At 40.9% G+C, this 22634-nt stretch overlaps 1 protein-coding gene across 2 annotated transcripts in view; it reads right to left on the bottom strand.

The window, feature by feature from the left end:
* AFF4 (AF4/FMR2 family member 4) overlaps positions 1-22634 on the bottom strand; it is a 49569-nt gene that overhangs the window by 3636 nt on the left and 23299 nt on the right. For both annotated transcript variants that reach the window (XM_026857958.1, XM_026857959.1), the window contains exons 6-21: positions 17673-17709; positions 16174-16222; positions 14817-14837; positions 14207-14261; positions 13142-13179; positions 12629-12791; positions 11180-12097; positions 8890-8978; positions 7330-7567; positions 5135-5232; positions 4368-4431; positions 4084-4220; positions 3629-3700; positions 2814-2907; positions 1643-1686; positions 561-781 (exon numbers count right to left, since the gene is read on the bottom strand). In XM_026857958.1, coding sequence (XP_026713759.1) covers positions 561-781; positions 1643-1686; positions 2814-2907; positions 3629-3700; positions 4084-4220; positions 4368-4431; positions 5135-5232; positions 7330-7567; positions 8890-8978; positions 11180-12097; positions 12629-12791; positions 13142-13179; positions 14207-14261; positions 14817-14837; positions 16174-16222; positions 17673-17709 — 2338 coding nt within the window. The remainder of the gene's footprint in view (positions 1-560; positions 782-1642; positions 1687-2813; positions 2908-3628; positions 3701-4083; positions 4221-4367; positions 4432-5134; positions 5233-7329; positions 7568-8889; positions 8979-11179; positions 12098-12628; positions 12792-13141; positions 13180-14206; positions 14262-14816; positions 14838-16173; positions 16223-17672; positions 17710-22634) is intronic.

Below are 22634 nucleotides of genomic sequence, written 5' to 3'. Positions count from 1 at the left end.
ACCATGCACCTATGGGAAATATCACGGCCAACCCCCATATCGTTTCAGCACGAATCTTTTACATTAAGATAGAAGTAATAAAAGATGGCTGAATGATGGAAGAATAAAGTAAAGATTAAAGGAAAAAGGCCCTTTCTAACCCAAGTCCTTTACTCCTTTGCAGACGACTGGTTGGTTAGAATAGAGTACAGTTAAACGATTGTAAAACTTCTTTGGCCTTCCCCCTCAAATGTGTGTTTCACTTAAGAACTTCAGAGATGGAAACGTACCAAGTTCCTCTTCCTACACTGAACATCTTATAGAAAATGCAACACTTTTTTTTTTTTTTTTAACCACACTGCTATTAGACAACGCTACATCTCCAACACCTCCCTGACAACCAAGACAACCAGCCCGGGGTATCACTGTGAGCGGAGGTGTAACTCTCCATCTTTCCTTCGCAGAGGACCTGGTTAAGCATCCTGTGCACCACTAAATTCAACTCCAAAATTCAAAGCCCGTGAGCGTTTCAGCACACTCTGGTACATCCGACGTCACGACCCGCTCGTGCCAGCCCTCACCTTTCTGCTCTTTAGACAGCTGTTCGGCTTGGTCCCAAATTTCAGTGGCATAGAGGAAGTTGGATGTAACTTGGACGTAGCTGGCTGCCATCTGATGGATCCTCTGGGGGATCGTCACCGAAGACCCGCTCCCTGAAGGGTTGGCTGCCCCGGAAGAGTAATTTCCTGAATTCCCTGGCGACAGCTTTGGAGAGACTGGAGACGGCATACCAACAGGCTTGCTGCTTAGCCAAAGAAAAACAGTCCGTTGTAAATGATTATATTTGTGTACTTTAAGCAGATCATGCTGTAAGCTGCCCTCTAAGACCTCTCTCCCCACATCTCAGGGTGTGAGATGCCAAAGCACTCCTGCTTTACACAGCAACAAGTCGGGATTTGCCCCACAACAGACGAAATGGATGAGCTGGTGGCAACTGCTGAGGATCCTCCAACTCTTTACGTTTTAGCTTCACACCCAGAACCACCAAACCTCATCACCTTTCAACTCAATCAAATCTTAAATTCACTGTTTAAATAAATTGAACCTTAAAGAATAATAATGAAAATATTACAAACTACCTGGTAACTATTCTGCTGTAATATTACACTCTCAGGTAACACGACGCAAATCGGAATTGCCCTCCTAAAACTCAGAGTAACCTATCAAAGGTCCATTGTTGGGTTTAAAAGAATAAAAGTCTATTGTTGTACTAGGGAACAGACAACCCTGAAAGTACTTGTAACCATCTGGGCTTGCAGCATTAGTAAAGCCATTGTTTGGAGGGAAAAAGCATTAAATAAAACACAACGAAACTCACTGAGATAAGTAACTTGTGTGTTAGTAACACAATGACCCTTTTTTTTTTTTTTTTTGGTTGCAACAAGGAGCTGCTGGACACTCTCTGCAGAGCACCATCACGAGCAGCAGTCTTCCAAACCTTCTATCAGAATCACAACCAACCAAATCCAAATCTCCACCCTTAGAACAATCACCCCAACACTCTACTGAGGGAGAAGCTCCTCTCCGAGTGCCCCAGGCACACAGTTTATGTAGAAAACTAACCAGAAGTCAAGAAATACCAGTAACAGCTTTCACTACTTACCTTCCCATACCAGGTGATGGTGCTTGAGAATTATTATAGGAATTCTGTTTGAGGGAAAAAGAAATTTGTCACCCAGTTTATGTTTATACTTTAATTAGTTAGAGTTTATTTGGTTATTTCTGATCAAATTTTTGTCGTTTTTATTTTAAGCAATAACCAACATTCTAAATAATATCAGAGTAAATTCGAATTTGGGACAACATCCTTTTTTAGTGATGACTAAAATGCAAATTAAGGGATTGTTTTAGCAACACAAAGAAGGGCACTAAATATATACAGGACTGGAGTAGTCCTGTGTTCTAACCCTTAAATCCCACTCCCTCTTGTGAGAGCATTTTGGGTTTTTCAGCCCATTAACAGGAAGAAATTTGTTATTACTGGCACTGAACAATTAAAGATGTCTCAAAAAAAATCTGACAAGCCTGCTTCCTCACAGTTTGGTAGTTGGAAGTTTCAGAGAAACCCCGTGACACTACCTACATACCTCCAAGTGATCCTTTGAAAATCTCAGTCTAGATTAAGGACTGAGTAACGTTACAGAAGCATATTTTTTCTCAGCTGCAACATCTTGATTCAGAGAAATTCATCCCAAGGACATCACTTGATGTCCTTCCCCTGACAGCACTTTTAAAACAGTTGCACAGCAATTTAGATAAATTCGCTGGTAGCGGGGAGGGGGGTGAGGGGTGTAATTAGAAACAAACAGCCCAATGCAAACAACAAAAATTCAGACAAGCCAATTTGGTTTTGAATTAGAAGTTGGCTCTGGTGCCAGCTTTCGCACAGGCGGAATAGCTGCAGCCCATGTAACGCACCCCGAGATCCTGAATTCCCTTAAGCTTAAACATGAAAGCGAAGTTTCAGCTTGTTCTATCTGCAGCAAGAAAAACATTTTCAAATTCTCCTTGAGGCCTCCCAGATCTAGTGAAGAAAACAAAGGCTAGGTCAAATTATTCATAGAGAGCTACCATGCTTGGAACTGTAGGGCCGTGACAGCCGTGCTCTCTCTTCCCAGCTCTAAAGTACTCAACTTTAATTGACTTTCAATATCCAGTTCTAAATTGGGTATATTCCAAGTTCACATATCTGAAAATCAGATTGAGGAATTAAGTGAAGCAGACCTTTAATCTGATGAGGTTTTAGTATTTTAAGAAAATACATATGCAATTACCTTCAGATGTTCAGTCAGAGTTTTAGAGTATTTCAATGCACTTTCCTTTTTCAGTTTGAAAAGCCTCAGGTATAGCAGAGACTGGCACCGCAGACTGGCCAAAGACAGAGTAACAGAACAGTCAGAGTTAAAGTCAAGTTTATCACAGCTGAGTGAAGTTCAAAAAAATCTAGCAGCTGCGTTTTTGAAGCTTTCTCTGCTAATTCTCAAGTTGCAGGTCTACCGAAAAAAATATCCATAAAACACCTTTAAATTCTCAAGGGAATAAAACCAGCTTTGTGTGCCTTCAGCTGAAACTGCAGATTTAGTATCTTGCTGATAGAATCAGTTCCCAGTTCTCAGAACAGGAGACAACACCAAGTTACCCCCCTAGATGGGTTTCCTTTATTTTCACTCGTGTCAGGACACACAGAGTCCAACGCACTCTGCCACGGCCTCCCCCTTCTGTTCCTCCTGACACCGGGTGGTTCTGGCCCCTACCCCTGCTGCAGCCATTTCGTTAGTCTAAAAGGCCGGTGACAATTCCTTACGGCCAGTCCAAATTTTGACTTATCGCTGGGTGAGTACAGAGGGAGGACCCCCCCCATCCTTTCTGCTGTTACTCCTTCATATTTCAAAATCTCAGCCCTCGTTGTCAACATCCCCTCTGCCCCAATTTACAGCAATCAGCTACGCAGCATTAAGCTTTACTCCTAATTGGAAAACTCATAAATTTGGTTCAGAAACCCCTGCGAGCTCAGTGTAATACAGCATTTCACGTAGCTAAAACATCCGAAATGAATCAGTGCATTGTATTAAGTTGAGAAGACACATACCAAAGCACTGCCAGCCTTTTATCTGCAGCCGTAGCATCCGGTGCCAAGTAATTCTTCAGTTTCATAGTGTATCTACAAACAAAAGACATCAAGTAAATAACACAAGAAAGGTGACAGTATCATTTATCTACCACAACACACTGCTGTCCTTATGAATTTCTAGTTTCAACTGCCTTCACCATTTCAGGAACCTCCCTCCGACCCTGAACACCACGCTGACTAGATAGTAATTGCAGTAATTTTGCTTCTCATGTTGTAGAGAGACTTCACGAGCCTTAAGAGAAAACATCTCATGAAAACACTTTACGCCTCAGCAACTGGAACTAACCGGTAGGTGATGGAGAATGATGAGAGATCTCAAAAACTGGCAGCAAAACTTTAGTAAATCTAGAAACTCTGATTTCCAGACCTCTTCCCCACCCACTTGACTTTTGTACGTGCTTTGCAGTGCTTACTTGATTAATTCCACAGTTTCTGAATACATAGGGAACGGGGACTTGGATTCCTGAGCATTTTTCTCCAATGCATTCCCACACTCGATGAACGACACTACAGCATCTAGGTAGTACACAGCCTTCTCAAACCTGTCAGACTGAGGAGATTGGAAAAAACTTGTAATGACAAAAGACAAAGAGGAAATAGAAGAAAGCTCCAGTCCAGAAGGGCAGCAAAACGCCAAAAGCAGTAAACAAACCCCAAAACAATACACAAAGCGGGCGAGTATTGCAGATTTACTTACCAATGCATCTGCATTATGTTTTAACTTCTTTGCTTCTTGCAAATAATGATCGGCTGAGTAAGTCCTGTAACAGAAGACACAAACTTATGGACTCAGCCCCACCCAAACTGCAGATCCTTTGGTGACTGAAGTTTCTTAATGTTGCCAAATGTCATTTTTTTTGTGTCTAACTCGAGTCACAGGAGCTACGCTGTGATTAATCGTAAAAAGGTGATAAAATGGTTAACTAGTATGAGTAGTTACAGTACCATAAAACTGTTACGAATAGTTTAAATTTAGTTCTCTAGTTTCAGGTGCTCACTTCCAGAGTTCTTAACCAGGAAGTTACTTTTGCATTTGGTATAAAGATAATTTTATCTGTAAAATTAATTTAAACAACAACGAAGAGAAATGCTTTAGGAGCAAGCATTGCGCTGGGATTTGAGCTGCTACGAGCGAAACCTAAAGTCTGCACAAGACGGTAAAATATTTGTTTTTACTTTCTCCACATTTAACAACAGAACGACCCCGAGCTATTTAAGTGTACTGCGTGGTCCTTCCATGCGCGGCAGGAATGTTCAGGGCAGGCTGCAGTTCCTCCTCGAGGACTGTGAACTGCCTGCCAAGTGACCGGCCAGGGAGCAGCCAGGCAGCACAGCACCGCGCAGCGCTCCGGCTCCACTTCACAGCTTCTGTGAAGCAAAACCACAGCTCATCTCCGCAGGGAGCTGCCTGTGCCCCGGGACTCACAGCCCCGCAAAGGGAAAAGCACCTTTGGCTGTTCTTACCTATCGTCAAAAACAAGTTTTGCTCTTCTTGACTTTGAACTTTCCGTAGACTGGCCAGACGCGGGAGGGCAGTTTGATGAATTGTTCAGAATCTTTTCCTGAAAGGAAAATTGTTGCCAAATGATAAAGAACAGTTGAATCTTCTCTGCCTTCAAGAAAAGCATTTGTCTAAGTTTCTCCCATGACTTAGAGGCTCTGCAGCTCCTTTAGCTGCCATTCACCACAGAGTGTAACACAGCATCCACGAGGCTTTCACCTACTGCTGGCGCAGAGGAGGACGCAGAGGCTGTAATCAAGCTCCTCACTCTAATACTCTCCATTAGAGGAAAGAATGCGGCCAAGGCTTTCTAGACACACCCGGGTCCAGGAAATCCTTCCCTGAATCTCCCCCTGTCACTGTTTCTAATCCTGTTTTTCCACTCTAAAAAACAGATTATGAATGTTTTTATGATTTCTCATTTCTGTCAACAACACGCTCTGCTGAATGTCTTTGCCTTGGGGAAAAAAAAAAAAAATTGGAAGGATAAACATCAGGGAGAGAAACTGGCTGTCTTCACAAGACAGTGTCCTTGCTCCCCTAAAATGTAAATGGCTCAACATGGCACTTCGGGCTAAAGACTGGACACCACAAACACGCTGTGAAGCACAAACGAATCCATTTTTAGTAGCTAAACAGTATAAAACAGCTCCCCAGCTTCATCTCTGTCTTCCGCTCCTTGATTTATCGTGACCAAAGGCCACCTACAGAGATGCATTTCACAACCTACATTTATCAGGTTATTGCTAAGCGGGAGGATCCCGGAGTTGCAAGGCACCAGGTTTGCACAGCGATGTCCTATCTCCCGTTGTAACGCAGAAACAATAATAAAACACGCAGCACAAGGCAGGGAGAGCACAGAATACTTTGAGAAAGACAGGACTAAGCATACGTGAAGTATAAAATGATAAAGACCTCACAAATTAACAACTGGCTTAGGGACGTTTCTACGCTGATAAATAAAGAAAGGGCAAAGCCTCAGCCTGCAAGGTAAATTCACTATCTGCAGTTCCTGGAGATGTCTTTTGCAGCCACCGGCACACACAACCTGCCAGGCTTCTAAAACCTCCTGGTACTGGCCTCTGAACTAACACAGCACATCTCCCAGCTCAGATACTCATGAACTCCACCCTGATGACTAAGTTACTTTCTGCCCATTGCTAATGTCTATTTGCTCCTTTACTCCTCCCCAAATCAATTATCTTTCCCAATTATTTTTAGACTTTGCTTGTAAGGTTTTCAGAGGCTGTAAATCCAACTCCTGAGGTTCAGCAGCTGCTTAAACTGGAGTTTTCCATCGGAGGCTTTGGGGCTTTGCAGGCAGCCCCACCAGCACACTTGGAATCCCAAAGACAAAGGTGAAATCCCTCCCAGTGAAACGTATTGTACCCAACAACTGGCTGTACCATAAAATCTGCTCATCACAGGTATTCAACAACACTCTCTCAGATGTCCTCACAGGCTAATTTCTGTCCAGCAAGTCACATTTATATACTGATGAAAAAGCATATTAGAACTTGACTTGACTTACAAGTGTCATTTTCCTATAATATTTTTAAGTTTTGACATAGCTAAATATCCTTCTAACCTAAATACCTTAAAGACCATTTTCTGCACCATCTTTCTAACTCCACTCCAGCCACACAGAGCTCTGTACATTCCCAAACTGGAGTTAAAATAATCTTTCTGCAGTCCTACAGAGTCACAAAATGAGAGCTACAGCTTTGCATCCTAGCACTGAGCGGGGACACCGAGCTCCTGCTCTCCTTAAAAATCAGGACAAGATCTCTATCTTCTCTGATGAGACAAGAGTAACCTCATTGTTCCATCTCCTATTGTGCAAACAGCTTTCTAGTGACATTTCTTATTAACAAATTAAACTCTAAATAAGCAGCATCAGTAATCAGAAGACGACTAAACACATTTCACTAATTAACATAAGAATTTGGTAGGAATAAGCGTTAATATTCCACAATCCTTCCCAAGTTATTTTCTAATTTATAGACTTCCAAGGCACTTAAGCACTATGACATGAAAGAACACATATCTAAAACTAATTATGTTTTAGCTTGAACTGCAAATTCTTGTTTAGATCGCACTGAGCATGTCAAACTGCAAAGAAAACAGGCTTAAGGCATTTACAGAATAAGCCCTTTACCTTGGTTTCTTTAGCACTGCTAGAACCCTTCCCCTCCGTCTTCTTTTGTTTGGAAGATGAGCTGCTTTTACTGCCGCTGCCACTCTCCTTGCTAAGGTTGCTGCTGGACTTTAAGGACGACGACTGACTGACCGTCCTCTTCCGGGATCCATGTTCTTGCTTGACATCTTTCTGCAGGACTGGGGCAGCAGGAGATGGCAGTAAGTCCTTCTCTTTAACAGCACTTGGCTTTGAAGACCTGGAAAAAATTAACAAATTCAGGTTTGGGGTTTCTTTCCTTAAAAAAACCCAAAACCAAACCCAAAGAAAAAAAACAAAACACTACTATTTAAAAAAAATATATATATTTTTAAAAAAAACCCCAAGATTTTTATTGTTAGACCTAGCAAACTATATATGGAGAAAAAGAAAGAGAATAATCCTCTTGGTGAGTAGGTTTCTATGAAGCCAGATTGAACTCGTTTTCACCATTTTATTTGTTCTGACCTGAAAACACAGTAGGCAAGTTCTAACCATAAAACCACATCCCTACAACAGTTCTTAAAAAAAAAAACAAAACACCCTAAAACACTTACAACGTAAGAAATTAATGCCAACGTTAGCGCCAGCCTGTCTGTTGCAGACTAGTCAGCCTAACAGCTCAGAAAAAAAGATGGCCCAGATAAATGTTCTCTGGAACCCAGGAAACAGGAAAGCTTTTTCAGCGTGGCCTTTCAGTACACTCTTACCTTGGCTGCTCTCGGGCTATTTCTGGCTTCCCGTAATAATACTTTCTACACATTGCTTTTATAAAATCATACAGTTTCATTTAATTAAATATCCTTCAGATAACTGCACTGGCAATCAAGCAAATATCAGAAATAACAGGCAAAAAAAGCGCATAATCAAGCTAAAAATGCATCCATTCATTCTACATCTGTTTCCTAACAAATAATAAGACACTGTTTAATTCAGAATGTGCAAACAACTTTTCTAGCATCTGATGTGCTGCAGCTTCTCACATATTTGTAATTTGGCAATTACTCCACAGCAATATTTTCCATGACATAATTAGACTGGTTTTCAGTTGCTTGATCTGAAATAGCAGAGTTTTAAGAGGCAGTGGAAAAAAACCCTTACTCTTTCCTGGTGATCAACACTAACCAGGAAATAAATCAAATAAAAGTATAACAGCTCTCACAAAAAGCGTGGAAAATTACAGAAATAGCGTACAAGTAAAGGAGTATCAAACAGTGTTATTGATTTGCTCATTCTGTATCACTTTGCTTTTGTGTCACTCATGACACACCAACCCTTCACATGAGGGGTGACCTTACTTCTGGTAAGTAAAACAATTGTCCTTGGCCAACGTTTTTGGTTATGGAAATTAATTTCTACCAACTACTAGCCAAAACTCTGAAGTCAATCTGTCTGAAGGGTAAGAAAGAATGAGATTTTATTCACTGATTAATAATGAGGAAACATGTTGTTGGAGGGGGTGGGAGGGGGAGGAAGACAACACCCATCATCTCCTCCATCACCCTGAGCCTTCAGTGTTGACAACACAGCCAAGATACTCACTCCCTACTGCTGGAAGTCTTGTGTCCTGATGTAACTTTTTCTTCCAGTTTCGTTTTCTTGCTTTCGCTGGCTCTGTTTTCATCTTCATTCTGATTAAAGCAAACAAGAAATGCATCCACATTTATATCTTCCCTAAGAGGGGCAATCTTTCACATGAAGAGACTTAATTTAGCAGGTGCTTTGCAGTGTACAGAATAAGGTATGACAGACCACAAAATCATGTCCTACAGCATCTAGTCTGTATCAAATATTTGACCGGACCCTGATATAGGAACGTAAAGAAAAACAAAAGTCTGGCTTCTAAATTACTGATCTGCATAAAAAGTGTAGCAGCTAAGCTGTTCATTTTAGCACAAACATATATTATCACCATGAAATACCAGAAAAAAAATCTGTCAAAGGCTTCAATAAGAGATCAAGAGACATATTTTATGTTGTGGAGCCTAACAGAGGTTAGGCTAAAATGAATGCCAAAAAAAGGTAAAAATCTTGCAGAGATGCTGAAGACTTTAAATTCATAGAATTTAATCCTCAAGTCAAAAGGTGTTGAAGGTAAGTTTCTCAAGCTGCCTTCAGCAGGCACTGCAAGTATCGATACAGTGATTACAATGGAAAATAGGGCCTCGCAGAGTAAGTCATCTGGTGACACAACCCAGATTCAAACCCCAAAGGTTTCGCTTTTGTTACCCCGATGCTGCAGCCCCGAGCCTTGTGGTCAGGGAAGCACACGAGCAAGTAACGTGTAGAAATCACGTTGCAGTTGTGTGGGAAGCACTGGTAAACCTCCCAAGTGGAGGGGTGGGGGGAAACGGGGGTTTTTTTTCTTCAGTTGCCTCAGACAGGCTTGTATCTTCTCCAGCATGCACCAGTAAGCATTAGAGTAATCTGAGGATTTCAGACAATTAACAAGCAGAATGTTTGCTGGGATAAAGCCTAATTTTCATTGGTCTTACCAAAGCTTTCTGGTTTAGGTGTAAGAGCACAGATCTTTAATGCTGTAACTCCCGATGTGTACTGAAAGGCATAACTGGTCAAGGAATGGAAGTCAGGGTACTCAGAGACACTGGAGCACGTGAGCGCGTTCCCATGAACATTAGGATTTATACAGTAACGTGCAAAAAAATAACTAATCACTGTACTGGTCAGAGTTATTCTCATTTTACAAAAAAAGCTCCTACTTTCTCAATTTCCTTATGCAGCGAAAATAGGAATCAGTACAGGAGAAACTTGTGTTTGCAGTTACGTGTCAAGTCTCCTAGACGACACTAATTTCAGTAAGTGGTCAAGTTTACTGAGGTTGCTCAGTAGGAAAACTGGTTCAACTGAAATCATCTATCTCCTCTGAAGAGTCAAATCACTCTCCAAATGATATCATATAATCCTTTGATTCCACAAGTCAACGAAGTGTTACAACCGCTGCCAAATCCCCATCAAAATGAAATTTTCAGAAGGAAATCCGAAGTAGCGCAGCATTTTTGGAATCCCTGAACCAGGACTTCACAGTCCTAACTTCATGGAAACCAGAAACTTAAGAACACTCATTGCATCACTGACTCCATCTGACAGTCACAGGCTCACTCTTACAGACCGTTTTATGTTCTGAGGTTTGTGGAAGCAGTTTGAAATCACACCACCAACTACTTCTTACCATTCCCTCCTCTAAGAGTATTGGCTTCTCTTCAGGTCCCCCACTGACTCCTGTCCATTTTACTGCCCTCAGGCATTCCTGCTTTTTATTTACAGTTGAAAAGATGAAATGCTTTTTTGGAAAAGATTAAATATCATTATGGAAAGATCCCTCTGCTCCCAATAAAGCAGCATCCCCTTGAGATTAGGGTTTCTGCTGCTGCCATGCCCCAGGCCCATTTCTGCCCCATCCCTGGTCCTGACAATATGCAATTGCATGATTCACTGGTTCAAGGAGCTGAAGACTTTTTTTTTTTTTTTTTTTTTTGGATCAGCTGCCCGAGCTGGCCTGCGGTGCCAGAGGGAGCGGAGGCATGCGAGGGCAGGATGTGGTGCTCAGGGGAACAGAAGCTCCACGAGCTCCAGTGCTACCAGTCCTACAGGTGCAACCTTCTCCCCTCCCCTCTTCACTCCAAAAGAAAACCCCAGTAAGAGCACAGTGCTGATCAGCGTGTTCTACACAAAACAGCTCCCCAAAGTCAGCTCAGCTGCTGTCTCACTACAGCGGGGTATGGTCTGGGTTGCTGGGCTACACACACGACACCAGCAGCAACCCGCTAAGGGGCCGAGATAACAGGTAAATCTCTCTCTACAAAATTATCACCTGCTTATGTTTCCTTTTGCCTTTCGTAGAACTTTTGTCAGATGGCTGCTTCTGGGATTCTCTCGCGTGCTTCTCTGGCACATTTTTCTTTTCCACTTTGGGTGCATCAGCATCCTTGTAAGGCTTCCCTGGTATTCGTGATAAGAGGCTCAGGTCAATCTTCACAATAAGTGGGTACCTTTCGTCAGGATCACTGAGTGGTGAAAGAAGCTCTTTCTCTTCCATAGGAGAGAACATTCTTTGCCGAAAAAAGCTGTCATCCTCCTCCATGGAAGATTTAACAGGAGTCCTATTGCTCTCAGAGTATTTGGGTGTTTGTGATGAAGGAGGCAGGCTCTCATTTTCATCTGAATCAGAGGATGAGGTATCTGTTTCTATGAATTCCCTGGATTTCTGGGCAGATTTGCTCGAAGCCTTGTATTTCTTTTTCTCTGTGGTAGGCCGAGGGGAAGATTTGGGCTCTTTCTTTATATTGGGTTTTCTGGAGCCTTTTGTGGCTGCCTTATGCCTGTTTGAAGGTATATTTGTTGCCATGTCTACTGGGGTTTCACTTTCTATTTTAAGACCTCCTCTAGGCTCTTCAACTGCTGTCTTTTCTGCTTTCTTGGGCTGCTTTTTACCTACAGTCCTCCTCTGTGTTGAGCTGTCACTCTGGGCAGGTGATTTCTGCCTGCCACGACTGCTCTCTGAGCCCTTTTGGGTGGGTTTGGAATCTCGCCCCGGGGTAGATGAAATCGAATCCTTGGATCCACTTTGATCAGTGTACCCACTCCCTGTCCCCTGATCCCGGCCCTCTTTTTTGTAGCCTTGGGAAGATGGGATATTGCTGTCCACGGAAGAAGCTGGTGACACTTTATGTGAATTAACTTTGTTCAACCAGTTATCCAGTTGCCACTTGTTTGTTGGTGGTGGCTCTGGCTAAAAACAAATAAAAAACCAGCATTAGATAAAGTATTTCACATTCTTTCCATCTTTTCCACAGGACAGCTGTATTATGCTGCAGGCCAAAGCAACAGGTACACCAAAAAACCTGAGATCAATAATGAATTATATAAATTGATGAATACAGATACAAATAACAGCTCTCATTTTTCCTTCATCAGCAGCAGCTGCTATCAACAGGCAATATTTGCTGCCACAGCTTTCTAGACTAAAAGCCTGCGGTTTTTTAAGGTCCCGTTACCATATCTAACTTCTGCTCTCCAAGAGATAACTGGTGGTTAAAAATCACCTCAAATTCAAACATCAAGTGCACGCTTATACAGAGAATCGTTACCATATCCAATTACAGGTGCTTCAGCAAAAGAACAGTCCATCTTGGAAATGATCCCATGTTTGCCAGTTGATTTTTTAAAAAACACTTTGAGAATTTATTATTCTTTTCTGCTTTTAAAAGGCAGGATTAACGTCCAGCTAATGAAGACGGCCCAAACACATGTCAAATCCTACCTCGGGGGATGCACTCTGTGAGGGTTCGTTAGCTTCACTATCACTGGAACTGCTTTCACTTTCAGAGTCCGATCCTGAACTGCTTTCAGATCCACTGTGGCTGCTCGAGTCATCCCTCGAATTATCTGCTCCTTCACTGTTATGCTGTGAAGGTTCAGAATTACTGAAAACAAAAATGAGGAAAAATAAACAAACACTATCTAAGGCACAAATATATCCGAGAAGTGCTTTCATTAGAAAGAATAAAATCTTTTCATTAACATTTACTAGGAGGTTCAACACAACTGAACACAGTTCACACCCTGGAAGCAAACAGCCCTTGTTTTTTTTTCCCCCCCTCCCAAAGCGGTTAGTGCAATTTGCAGGATATACGGTATTTAATCACTGATTAACTTCTAATCACCTTTTGCTTCAACACAAAAGACAAACATAGAATTTTAGAAACAAGATCAAACCAAGAGTGCTGACTGGGCCAAATATCGCCACTCTACAGAGTCTGCCAGGAATGCCTACCTTCCAGGTGTGCTCCTTGGCACTGTCTTATCACAGTCCTGCAATTAAGAAAAAGAGCATGAAGCTTCTAGAAGTTACTTTGGGATCGTCTATACAATTAAATTGCAAAACATCAATTCAGAGCCTTTAAATTTTTAAAATTATGTAGCCCGAATAGCATCTTAATTCAGTACTTGCAGGAGTTTAAATTTATCTGTGTTTTCCTTAAACAGAAGTGAAAATAAATTCGAGTTTTCACCACAAACCTATTATCTCAGAGTCGTGCACACGCTGACTGCAGCTCTAGGAGTTCCTCCTTCCACCACTCGCTAATACTGCGTTTTCATCTTTTCGAAGCAGACAACTCTACATTTTACAATGCTATTCCTGAGATGCCCAGGGTATTAGGAGTTACCCAACTAAATGCACTCTCTCAAAGTTTTTAATATTAAAAAAAAATAAAAATCAATAACTAGAACTGGGGAGAGGAAGAAAAGCAACGAAAAAAAGGAGCGTGGATGCCTGCTGACAGCACAGACCCTACAGGTATTTTCAATTTCGCACGCTCGACGCTATTTCTGACAGAAGCTGCACAGAGTTAATATTGACAGAGAGGAAAACAGACTTTTGGACAAAGATAAAGGTGCTGCTACACTCCCAGTTACTGTATCCCTTATCAACCCAGATGCAGGCCCAAGCTACTAACGCACAGAGACATTCATGCCACGTACGCTTTAAGCGGAGGGGCAGAACGTGAAGGGCTCTATCTCTAAACGCCAGGCCGCTCCACATGTTTTCAATGACACTACTGCCCCTTCACATGCGGAGAAAGCCCACTTGAAATCAGTAAAACGAGATTTTTCTAGATAAAAGCACACCGTTTTCACAAAGCAGATCATTTTCCCCCCGTTTACCTTTAGGAATACCCAAAGTTTGTCTAAAAACATCCCGTCTGATTTTAGTTTCTGAACCACATACGTCATCTTAAGCTGCTCAGTTTGCTGTTGGAATACTGAGCACTGCTGAAGTACTGAACTACGAATGCATTTTTTACGTTCTTCTCAAACTCTGGTTTAACGGACATACCTGCTCTCCATCGCTGTCTTCACTACTGCTAAGTTTTAAGTCATCTTTCAACATACTAAGTAAAAAGGAGAAAGTGAGACAAGTTTTTCCACGTACTTTAATTACTTTCAAAGCATTCTTCTACATTTCAACATGCTGTTGTTTATACTATGAAGTAGGCTGCGTGGGTGAAATCCACCAAATGCCATTCTAACACTGGTGAGTTAAATCATTCTTTAGAGCAGAATAAGGATTCTAGTACTTTGAGTGCTTAGTCCATTCTGTTAAATTAAGAAAGGAAATTTGACACAATTTACTAACGTGGGAGCAGCTAACTTGTGTACGTTCAGCTTCTTACACACAATGGCCAAGAATACCCTTTTAAACAGAATCAAGAAAGCTAACACCAGTGGCTGTTTCCTGTCTCGTGGCAACAGTGCAACTGTTCTAAGCCATAATTATTTGATTATTATTCAAAGCCATAATTATTTGTGGCAGTCAGGCATACACACACTATTTCACAATACTGAAAATACACGAACACACTGAAAACACAGCAGGGTGCAGGGCCCTTGTGCTTATTGAAAAACACATTTGATTACAAAAAAAAAAAAAAATCAAAACATCTTACTCTGTCTGGTTCGATTCACATCTGGAGAAAGAAAAGGAGAAAGGATTAGAAGTCTAATAATTCCGAGTTTCATAGTATAGCTGTTCTACTGATGACAGCCTCCAGGATCTAGTTCCTGAAATATTTTTCATTTCTATCCTTTTACAAAAGGTGCATTTATCTCAGTTTTTATGCTTTTTGACCAGATTGCAATCACTTCTTAAAAAAAAAAAAAAAAATTATTTATAACTGTATTGTCACAGTAAACATTTTCTCAACTTTCTTCCGATGCATCCCAGTTCAACACATGTCTAGTGCCACCTCTTGTTCTCAGATGTTCTCCCATTCCCCAGCTTGGGAAACAGCACAGCTCCTCCTTGGCGGGCTGTGCCGCTATGACAAAAGGAAAGCCAAGCGGTGAACTTCCATTTCTACCTGCTGCATATGAGCATTGCCTTAAACTACTCATTTGGGGGAAACTGACTGTAAGACTTTCATAATTGCGGGGGTTTTCCTGTTGTTCTCTTCTCCTCCCATAGGTCAGGTGCTTTTTAACCCCGCTAACACCGTAACGTGCACAGACGAGCAGAAGAACTAGACTTCGTTTTGTGATTGCATCACAACAAATGTTAACTTCGAATAACAAGCTTTCAGAATCTACAACCGCTTTCATTTAACATACAATTAGCTGATAAACCTTTATTTTCAGGGACTTACGTGCTTGGAAACAATCTTTTAAGAGCATATAATTGATTTTCGGGTATGAGAAAGGTGGGCTACAGCCATCCAGAATATTCCAGTTGCTTTTTTTTTTTTTTTTTTCCAGTTGCACGACTGACAAAGGAAAACGTTGGGTCTGTGTGCCTAACTAATAGACACGTTTGTCAGTCAGTTAAGAGACTGAGCAAAACAAACTCGAGCAGGTCCCAAACAGAGTTTACTGTCTCCTCCAATACAGAACATTTCCCCATCGTGTCTCTTTGTGCAAGTGCTTCGAGCTGCCTCCAGCTGCCAGCTCTGCAATGCACACGTTTGGGAAGTCCCGTCCCATCCTGCCCATTCTTATACACCAACACCCTCCTGGTTTACAAGTCAGTTCCAAGGTCCAAACCCCTGCACCCCTATCCTGACAACTGACAAGAAACAGGGGAACAGAAAGGCAGCACAGGGTATTTGTGACTCACTCCAATGTGCCATAGTTGTCCGCTGTCCCAGAAAACAGCTGCTTAAAGATGATCCCTTTTTCCTGCCAGTCGAGGAGAAGTATGCTAAAGAGTCTGTGCCAGAACTGACAAATTCTAGTAAAAGAAACAGCTATTTCCCAAGCCTCTTAAAATTCGACTGTTATTTGAGAAACTTTTTCTCAACAGCCACTTACGATTTGGATTGATGACCGTTGGATGTTTTTGATGAAGGATTATATCGTTCTAGAAGAAGAAAAAAAAAAGAAATTCACAATTGAAAACTCAGCCAGAAAAATAAGTCACTCCCCAGTTGCCAGAAGTACAAAGTCTTAGATAAACCAAGAGTGGCTGAGTAGACAGGAGAAAAGTAATAACTAGCTGATGCCAGGTACAATCTCCCACAGGCTGAAGATGTGCATGGATGCAGAGACAAAATACTAAATACAGCAAGAAAACTGGAAAATTATTTAAATCATTTCTGTCTAAACCTATACGCAATTTATCATTAATGGGGTGACAAACTGTTTTGCTTCTATCAAGATTAATCTACTCTATTAACATGCAGGATATAAATCAGCCTGCCAAGCTCTGACTTGTTTCAGCATCCCGATGTAGTTTTTTAGGAAATGAGCAACCTTTAGATCCAGAAATCAAATTCAGAAACCAATTCTTACAATAGAAATACATACTGATACAAACTGCTTTTCAGTTTGTGGGGGGGTTTTCCTTCCCTTTTCTTTAATTCTGGCAGATTGCGTAGCTCAACCGAAACAAGAACTGAGGCTGTTAAAAGTTTCCCAGAAAATTCAAACAGGAGTTAAAAACTGGTTCTGTGTTTTGACTAACCTTGCCTCTTCGTTTACACACCTGAAGACCAGTTGCTCCTATGGTTCAGCATCATGGAATTAAGTTTTAATTTGTTTCCTTAATTCCCCACTGTATCAGCTGTTTAGATTAAGCTGCTTGTGAATATCTAAGAATAAACCGTTCTTCTTTTACTGTTAAGCACTTCAAGAGGGAGAGGAAAGACTTTTGGAAAGTCACAGCACAAATCAAAATAAATTCTACCTGGTATGTTACCTGTGTTAAAGTATTAATTTAAGTAATATCCAAAACAACAATACAGTTATAGAGAAATAAAAGCTGCTTTTGTCTAAAAATCTGAAAATGTGTTCGGGGACAAGAAATTCAAGGATATTGCTATGAGTTCTTGATCACTCTCTTGATTTTAAAATGACAAAGTGAAAACGAACAGTGAAATGGCAATGTGCTTTTTCTGTTGAAATATAAACATAAGCACTATTTTGGTTTCTAAGATGTCCCCCAGCAGGGATTTGGATTTTTTTAAGGGGTGTTTTGTTTTAGTTCTCGGCTATTTTCAATCAGATCAACCAGGAAGGCATTTTTTTTCAAGAATTAGCAACATGACGAACTACAATACATATTTTTTTTCCTAGAAGACAGCAACAGCCTTGCAACTGAATCATAACTTTCTAGAGCTCAACAAGAAACGCAAAAGAAAGAAAGTAATTGTTTTATAGGTTAAAACTTCAGAAAGTACAGAAAAATCTTAGCTTAGACTCTATCCTATAAGCAGTCTGGAAAATCTCCTTCTCTAAAAAGCGTGACATACTAAGAATACTGAATCACAATAAAAACATTAAACACATTACAGGAAGTTTAACATACTTACTCTGTTCTCCAGTGCCAAAACTGGACTGTTGAGACTCCTAAGGGAACAAAAGATCACAAATGTTTTTTTCACTGGGAATTTTAACATATTAAAAACCATGCTTTAAGCAAGATACTCTTTCCACTTAAAGATGGCACCTAACCTCTGAAAAATAAAAAAACCCCAACAGCAAAACAGAAAGAGTGATTCTTTGTCTGGGCCGTAACGGCACAGCCAGCACAGGGAAGGAATGCTCCGCACTCCTCTTCCTCAGCTCAGCTCTCCCACTTGCTTGGTTTTAAGCAAGGCCACGTGCAGCTGTACTACGTGATAGCTGAAACTCCAGAACCCCTACCTGACTTCCATAAACCCTATCTTCATGTACGTTTAACACGGAGAGGGATCTTCAGTATGTTTTTATCTTCCTTACGCACAGAAAAGCTGTGTTGCTAGTTTTATGTATTTTCATTCAAAGTCTTTTCTCTGCCTTTTTTTTTTTTTTTTTTTTTTTCCCCCAGACACACACAGCATCGTGGTGGACAAGCAATGAGTATAGTAACCCATCAGCTCAGCAAAAAAAAAAAAAAAAAATTAAAAAAATCTTTGGTACAAAGGAGCCCAAGAGAAAATGAAACTTAAAATCTGAAGAGATCTGCACACTCTGCCCCAAAACTCCTTCTCGCAGTGGCTCCGGGCGAGTCCCTGGTAAACAGCTGGCCAACACATCACCCCTCCCCAAGGAAGGCCAGATCTGCTCCAAAAGCCAATGAGCAATGCGATGGAATTTCCTTTGATACATAAAGTATCTGTTACCTATAAAGCTAGGCATGAAAGATGAAGCCTTGCAAATTTTAGTGTTTCTATGATCTTCAGTATTCCCATCCCAGAAAACCCAATTCTAACTCCCAAGACATAGTAGATTATAATTTATTTTTTTTTTTAAAGCCTACAATATTATTTTAACAAACAAATACACAGAGGATACCAAGTTACCGAAAACCTACTTCTAGGCTGGAGTGCCATTTTAAAATAGGACCTTCCCGACCTCATTTTAAAATGAGGACAAATGCTGGCCCCATAAATAAAAATTGAAAATATTTGACTCAATTCATAAAGTTATATACACACACATTTTACTTAAATGCTCTGGCAGTGGCAGACCAGAATTACAATTCAACAATGAATTCCAGGTTTTTGGGTGTAACTGTGAACCAGTCTCCACAAACAGCTAAGTCAGTGATGTGCAGCAGTTATATACTCCATTTAGAAAATTTAATTTTTTAATCACACAAAAGCTTTACACAGCAAAGCAGACTTAGATTATTTCCAATCTCCCTTAAATTTATTTCAAATGTGAAAGCAGCTGCAATAATGCACCAAGCAAGTATTTTGTTGATAGGGAACTTGATACGTAACTTTTCTTGTAAGGTGTTTCAAATGCCTCTAACCTTTACTAATTGAAAGAAAGGGACAATAAAAATAAAATTAACTTAGGTTTAAAGTCTAAAGCAAAGATGAAGTTGGAGAGGAGCCTTGTGACTTCAACAGAAAGCAACAGCTACACTTCCTTCAAAATAAAACCTGATTTTTATCTTTTATGTAGGTACGTGGAGCGCAAGCGTGATTCCCTGTCAGCTTAGAGAAGCTGACAAACTGTAAGTCAAAAAAGAAGTGAAGACCACACAGTAATCAAACACCACATCTACAGAGCGACTGCGTCGGGGTGAGCAGAAGATGAGGAACTGGCACCCCTTCTCACCAATCCACTATCCCAAATTGTGCAGAAAGCACCTGCCTCATCGCTCACTTCAGTCAACTTCCTATTTCTAAGGCACAGTGGAGTCTTTCAGCTAAGTGCACTTTAATGAGGTGCTATGTTTAAATGTGCAACTTTTTCCAACTCTCTTGCCATCTATTTTGTCTTTAAATGTGTATTTCTTTAAGAAACTCAGAGATTTAAAAATAAAAAGCTATACTTTCAACTCTGACATTATTTACAGCAGTGTAAGTCTAAAGGTCTCCTGCAGAAAGATGAAATTCAAAACAACTTAAAGGAAGGAAACCCTTTTAACCAAAGTATAATATAGACTGCTGAGGTTAGATAGTGAAGACACTTTAGCAGGAAACAAAATCGCAGCTTGTATTCAAACACAAAAACTGAGAGAGAAAACCACTCTCCAGCAGGACAGAAGGGCAGTTGGGTACCAGCTCTCGTTTGTAGGTTACCAGCTTGGCTGCAGTCCCGGTTGTGGGGATGGGACCCATTTCCACGTAACGTCTGAAATCTCAGGTCAGATCTCATTTTCATTTCTCAGAAGAAAGTTTCTGTATTACAGTGGATCAAGGGACCTGCATCCATAAAACTTCCCCTGACCTATTTTATCATCTGATTCAAAGACTTCCTGATAATTATTAGATATATTTATAGTAATGCAGAGAGGCCCCGGTCAGGAGTTTGTGTTCCTTCAAGCTACTCACTACCTACACACAGGGAAAAATCACCTTATCCCAACAGTCTTACAAACAAAATCAACTGGCCCACCAAAGGGAGCTTAATTTTACGTGTGCAGGCAAAACAAACAGAACTTCTGCACACAAGAGGAGTGCTGTGAAACACTGCAGCAGATCACTTGCAAATAAACTGAGCACAGTATTAAAGAGAACAAGCTTTCCTCGAACAGTACTCCTTGATTAAAGTAAACCACTGTTTTGTTTTGTTTTCTGAATTCTGCTCTGGGTCCAGACTGCACAAGCCTATGGCTCGCTAACTTGTTGGAATTCTGCAAAGATCTTGCTGCCAAGAATGACAGAGGGGAGAAGGCAGAGGAAATTATAGGCTTTGGATGCGGAGAGAGAGTTTGACAAAGTTCCATGGCTAAGATGTGCAGCCACAAAATAAAAAAGCTGGCAAAAAGTCAAAAGACTCAGAGCAGCCATAAATGGAATTTTTTGCAAACTGGGTGAAGAAACACAATCCAGGTTGACAGGTTCCAAAAAAACCACAACCTACCTTTTTTGTTCAAACATCAACAAGACTGTGCAATCTTACATAGTTTCTCTCTGCGTCACAAAGACACGTGTATCTCTGCACACCTTCTTCTTCCCAAACGGAGTCAAATACCAGAGAAATGCAGAAACAAGCAGTTCTACCAACCCCGCAATCAAGTGCGTTCAAAAGCGTGTGAAGGGAAAACATCTCCCCAAAGGTTTGGGAATAACTATTCAAAGCAGCGGAATAAGTACCTTTGTTGAAGAGGAAAGGTGGGGAATTTCTTTCTTTACCATAAAAGGTAAGAATTATTTCCAAGTTCACAGTTTTATATAACACAGCAAACAAACCCTGACTAAAAGCAATATATGCAAGATTAATATTGATCTAATGCTAAGAAAATAGCCGACAAGATTTATTTCTAGATACGCCTTCAAAAGTAAAGCTGAGAACTGTACAGTACGTTCTGCATTTTCAGCTCACTGGAGAGAAGCAAAAGCAAGACACAGTGAGCCCGGAACACGCCGCGCGGAAGGCGATGACAACAGGACTGCCCAGAGCTCCGGGACACCCAGCCAGCAGGAGAACCTGAACCGTCTAACTCTGCACCAGCCCAAGGAGTTCTGTGGATGTGCACTTACAACCCAGGACCTGGAACCTTTGGCCGAAAGAAGGTGATGTCAAAGCACTCACGCAAGACAATCGGTTTAGACAGATTACATTAGAGAGCGCAGTGAGAAAATCTTCTTAAATTACTTCACTGAACTGTTCTGCTTTGGGGAGCAGTTTGGATCAAACGGGAAATTTATAGCAGCAAGTGGTGCTCTAGAAGAGCAGCCTGGTCAGAAAAAAAGTGCTGTTTTAATTATTATGAAGGTAACCTTTAAAAGATGAACAGGGTAATTTCTTCACTTTGAAGTTATGCCAAATTAGGGGTGAAGTACCCCCAATCCGTATCAGAGATATGTGGAGTCTGGAGAAAAATTATACTGTCAAGGTAAACCTTTTACTGGTAATCAGTAGATACAGGAAACAAAATATGAATCCTTGAATGAGTCAGCTATCGCAAGCTGAACCGTATTTGCTAAAGTTGCTACCCACAGCTATCTACCCTGCCTATCTCCTCACTGCCTACCCCTCAGCTTCCAAGATACTGCGGATTGCAAAGCTGTATTTCAAGGCAAACAATCGCCAGTGCCAGTTTGCCTTAAAACCCTGCAGCTGGGGCTGCCAGATCCAGCCTCAGGGGAGGGAGCAAGCAGCTGGGAGCAAGACAACTCCTTCCTCAGAGGTGTCAGCTCAAGCAGGTCTCCTGGAAACGTGCCCTGTGCTGTCAACGGCAGCGAAGAGCGACTGATTTCTCTTTAGAATGAATAGCTTAAACACTTCAGTAGTTACTAAGTACACGGGAGGTTAGGAAGAGGATCTTTCAGAGTAAGTGATCCGAAAATTTCTTTAGCAAAACATCTAATTTTTAAAATTGTTTTCATTTTTTTTTTGTAATTGAAAATGTAAGAGCTAATACAGCTATTAATGGACTTCAAAATTATGAGGAAAAATCAATTTATGCAGAAAAGTACATTTAAATTTCTCAGCATTTACCAGCCAGCCTCCATTACTTTGTCTACTTTGTAGAATTGCTTGGTTCTACACAAAATGGTGCAGAGCTGTTTCCCTCACAGGGAAAAAGGCTCAATGGCATTTTGAAAGCTTCAGAAGTATTCTGTAGAAGGTTTAGATTTATGAAACAAAAATTTTAAAGTAAAAGGAAAGGTACGTTATAGACATCTTCGCAGACTGCTGTGTGTGTGTGTAAACCAGAGGAAAAACGATGCCATTCTTCATAAGGCTACTGCTGACAAATGTTGTTGTGAAGCAAGACAAAGCACCGAAACAATCCCAGAACTATACAGAATTGAATTTAAAAAAAGAGTTTCAAAATCCTGATCTTCAATAGGAGTTACTCTTTCAACAGCATTCAGTATTTGACTACA

The sequence above is a fragment of the Athene cunicularia genome, assembly GCF_003259725.1.
Source record: "Athene cunicularia isolate RWA chromosome 13 unlocalized genomic scaffold, athCun1 chr13_part1, whole genome shotgun sequence".
Taxonomy (NCBI): Eukaryota; Metazoa; Chordata; class Aves; order Strigiformes; family Strigidae; genus Athene; species Athene cunicularia.
This window is presented reverse-complemented; position numbering and strand designations above follow the sequence as displayed.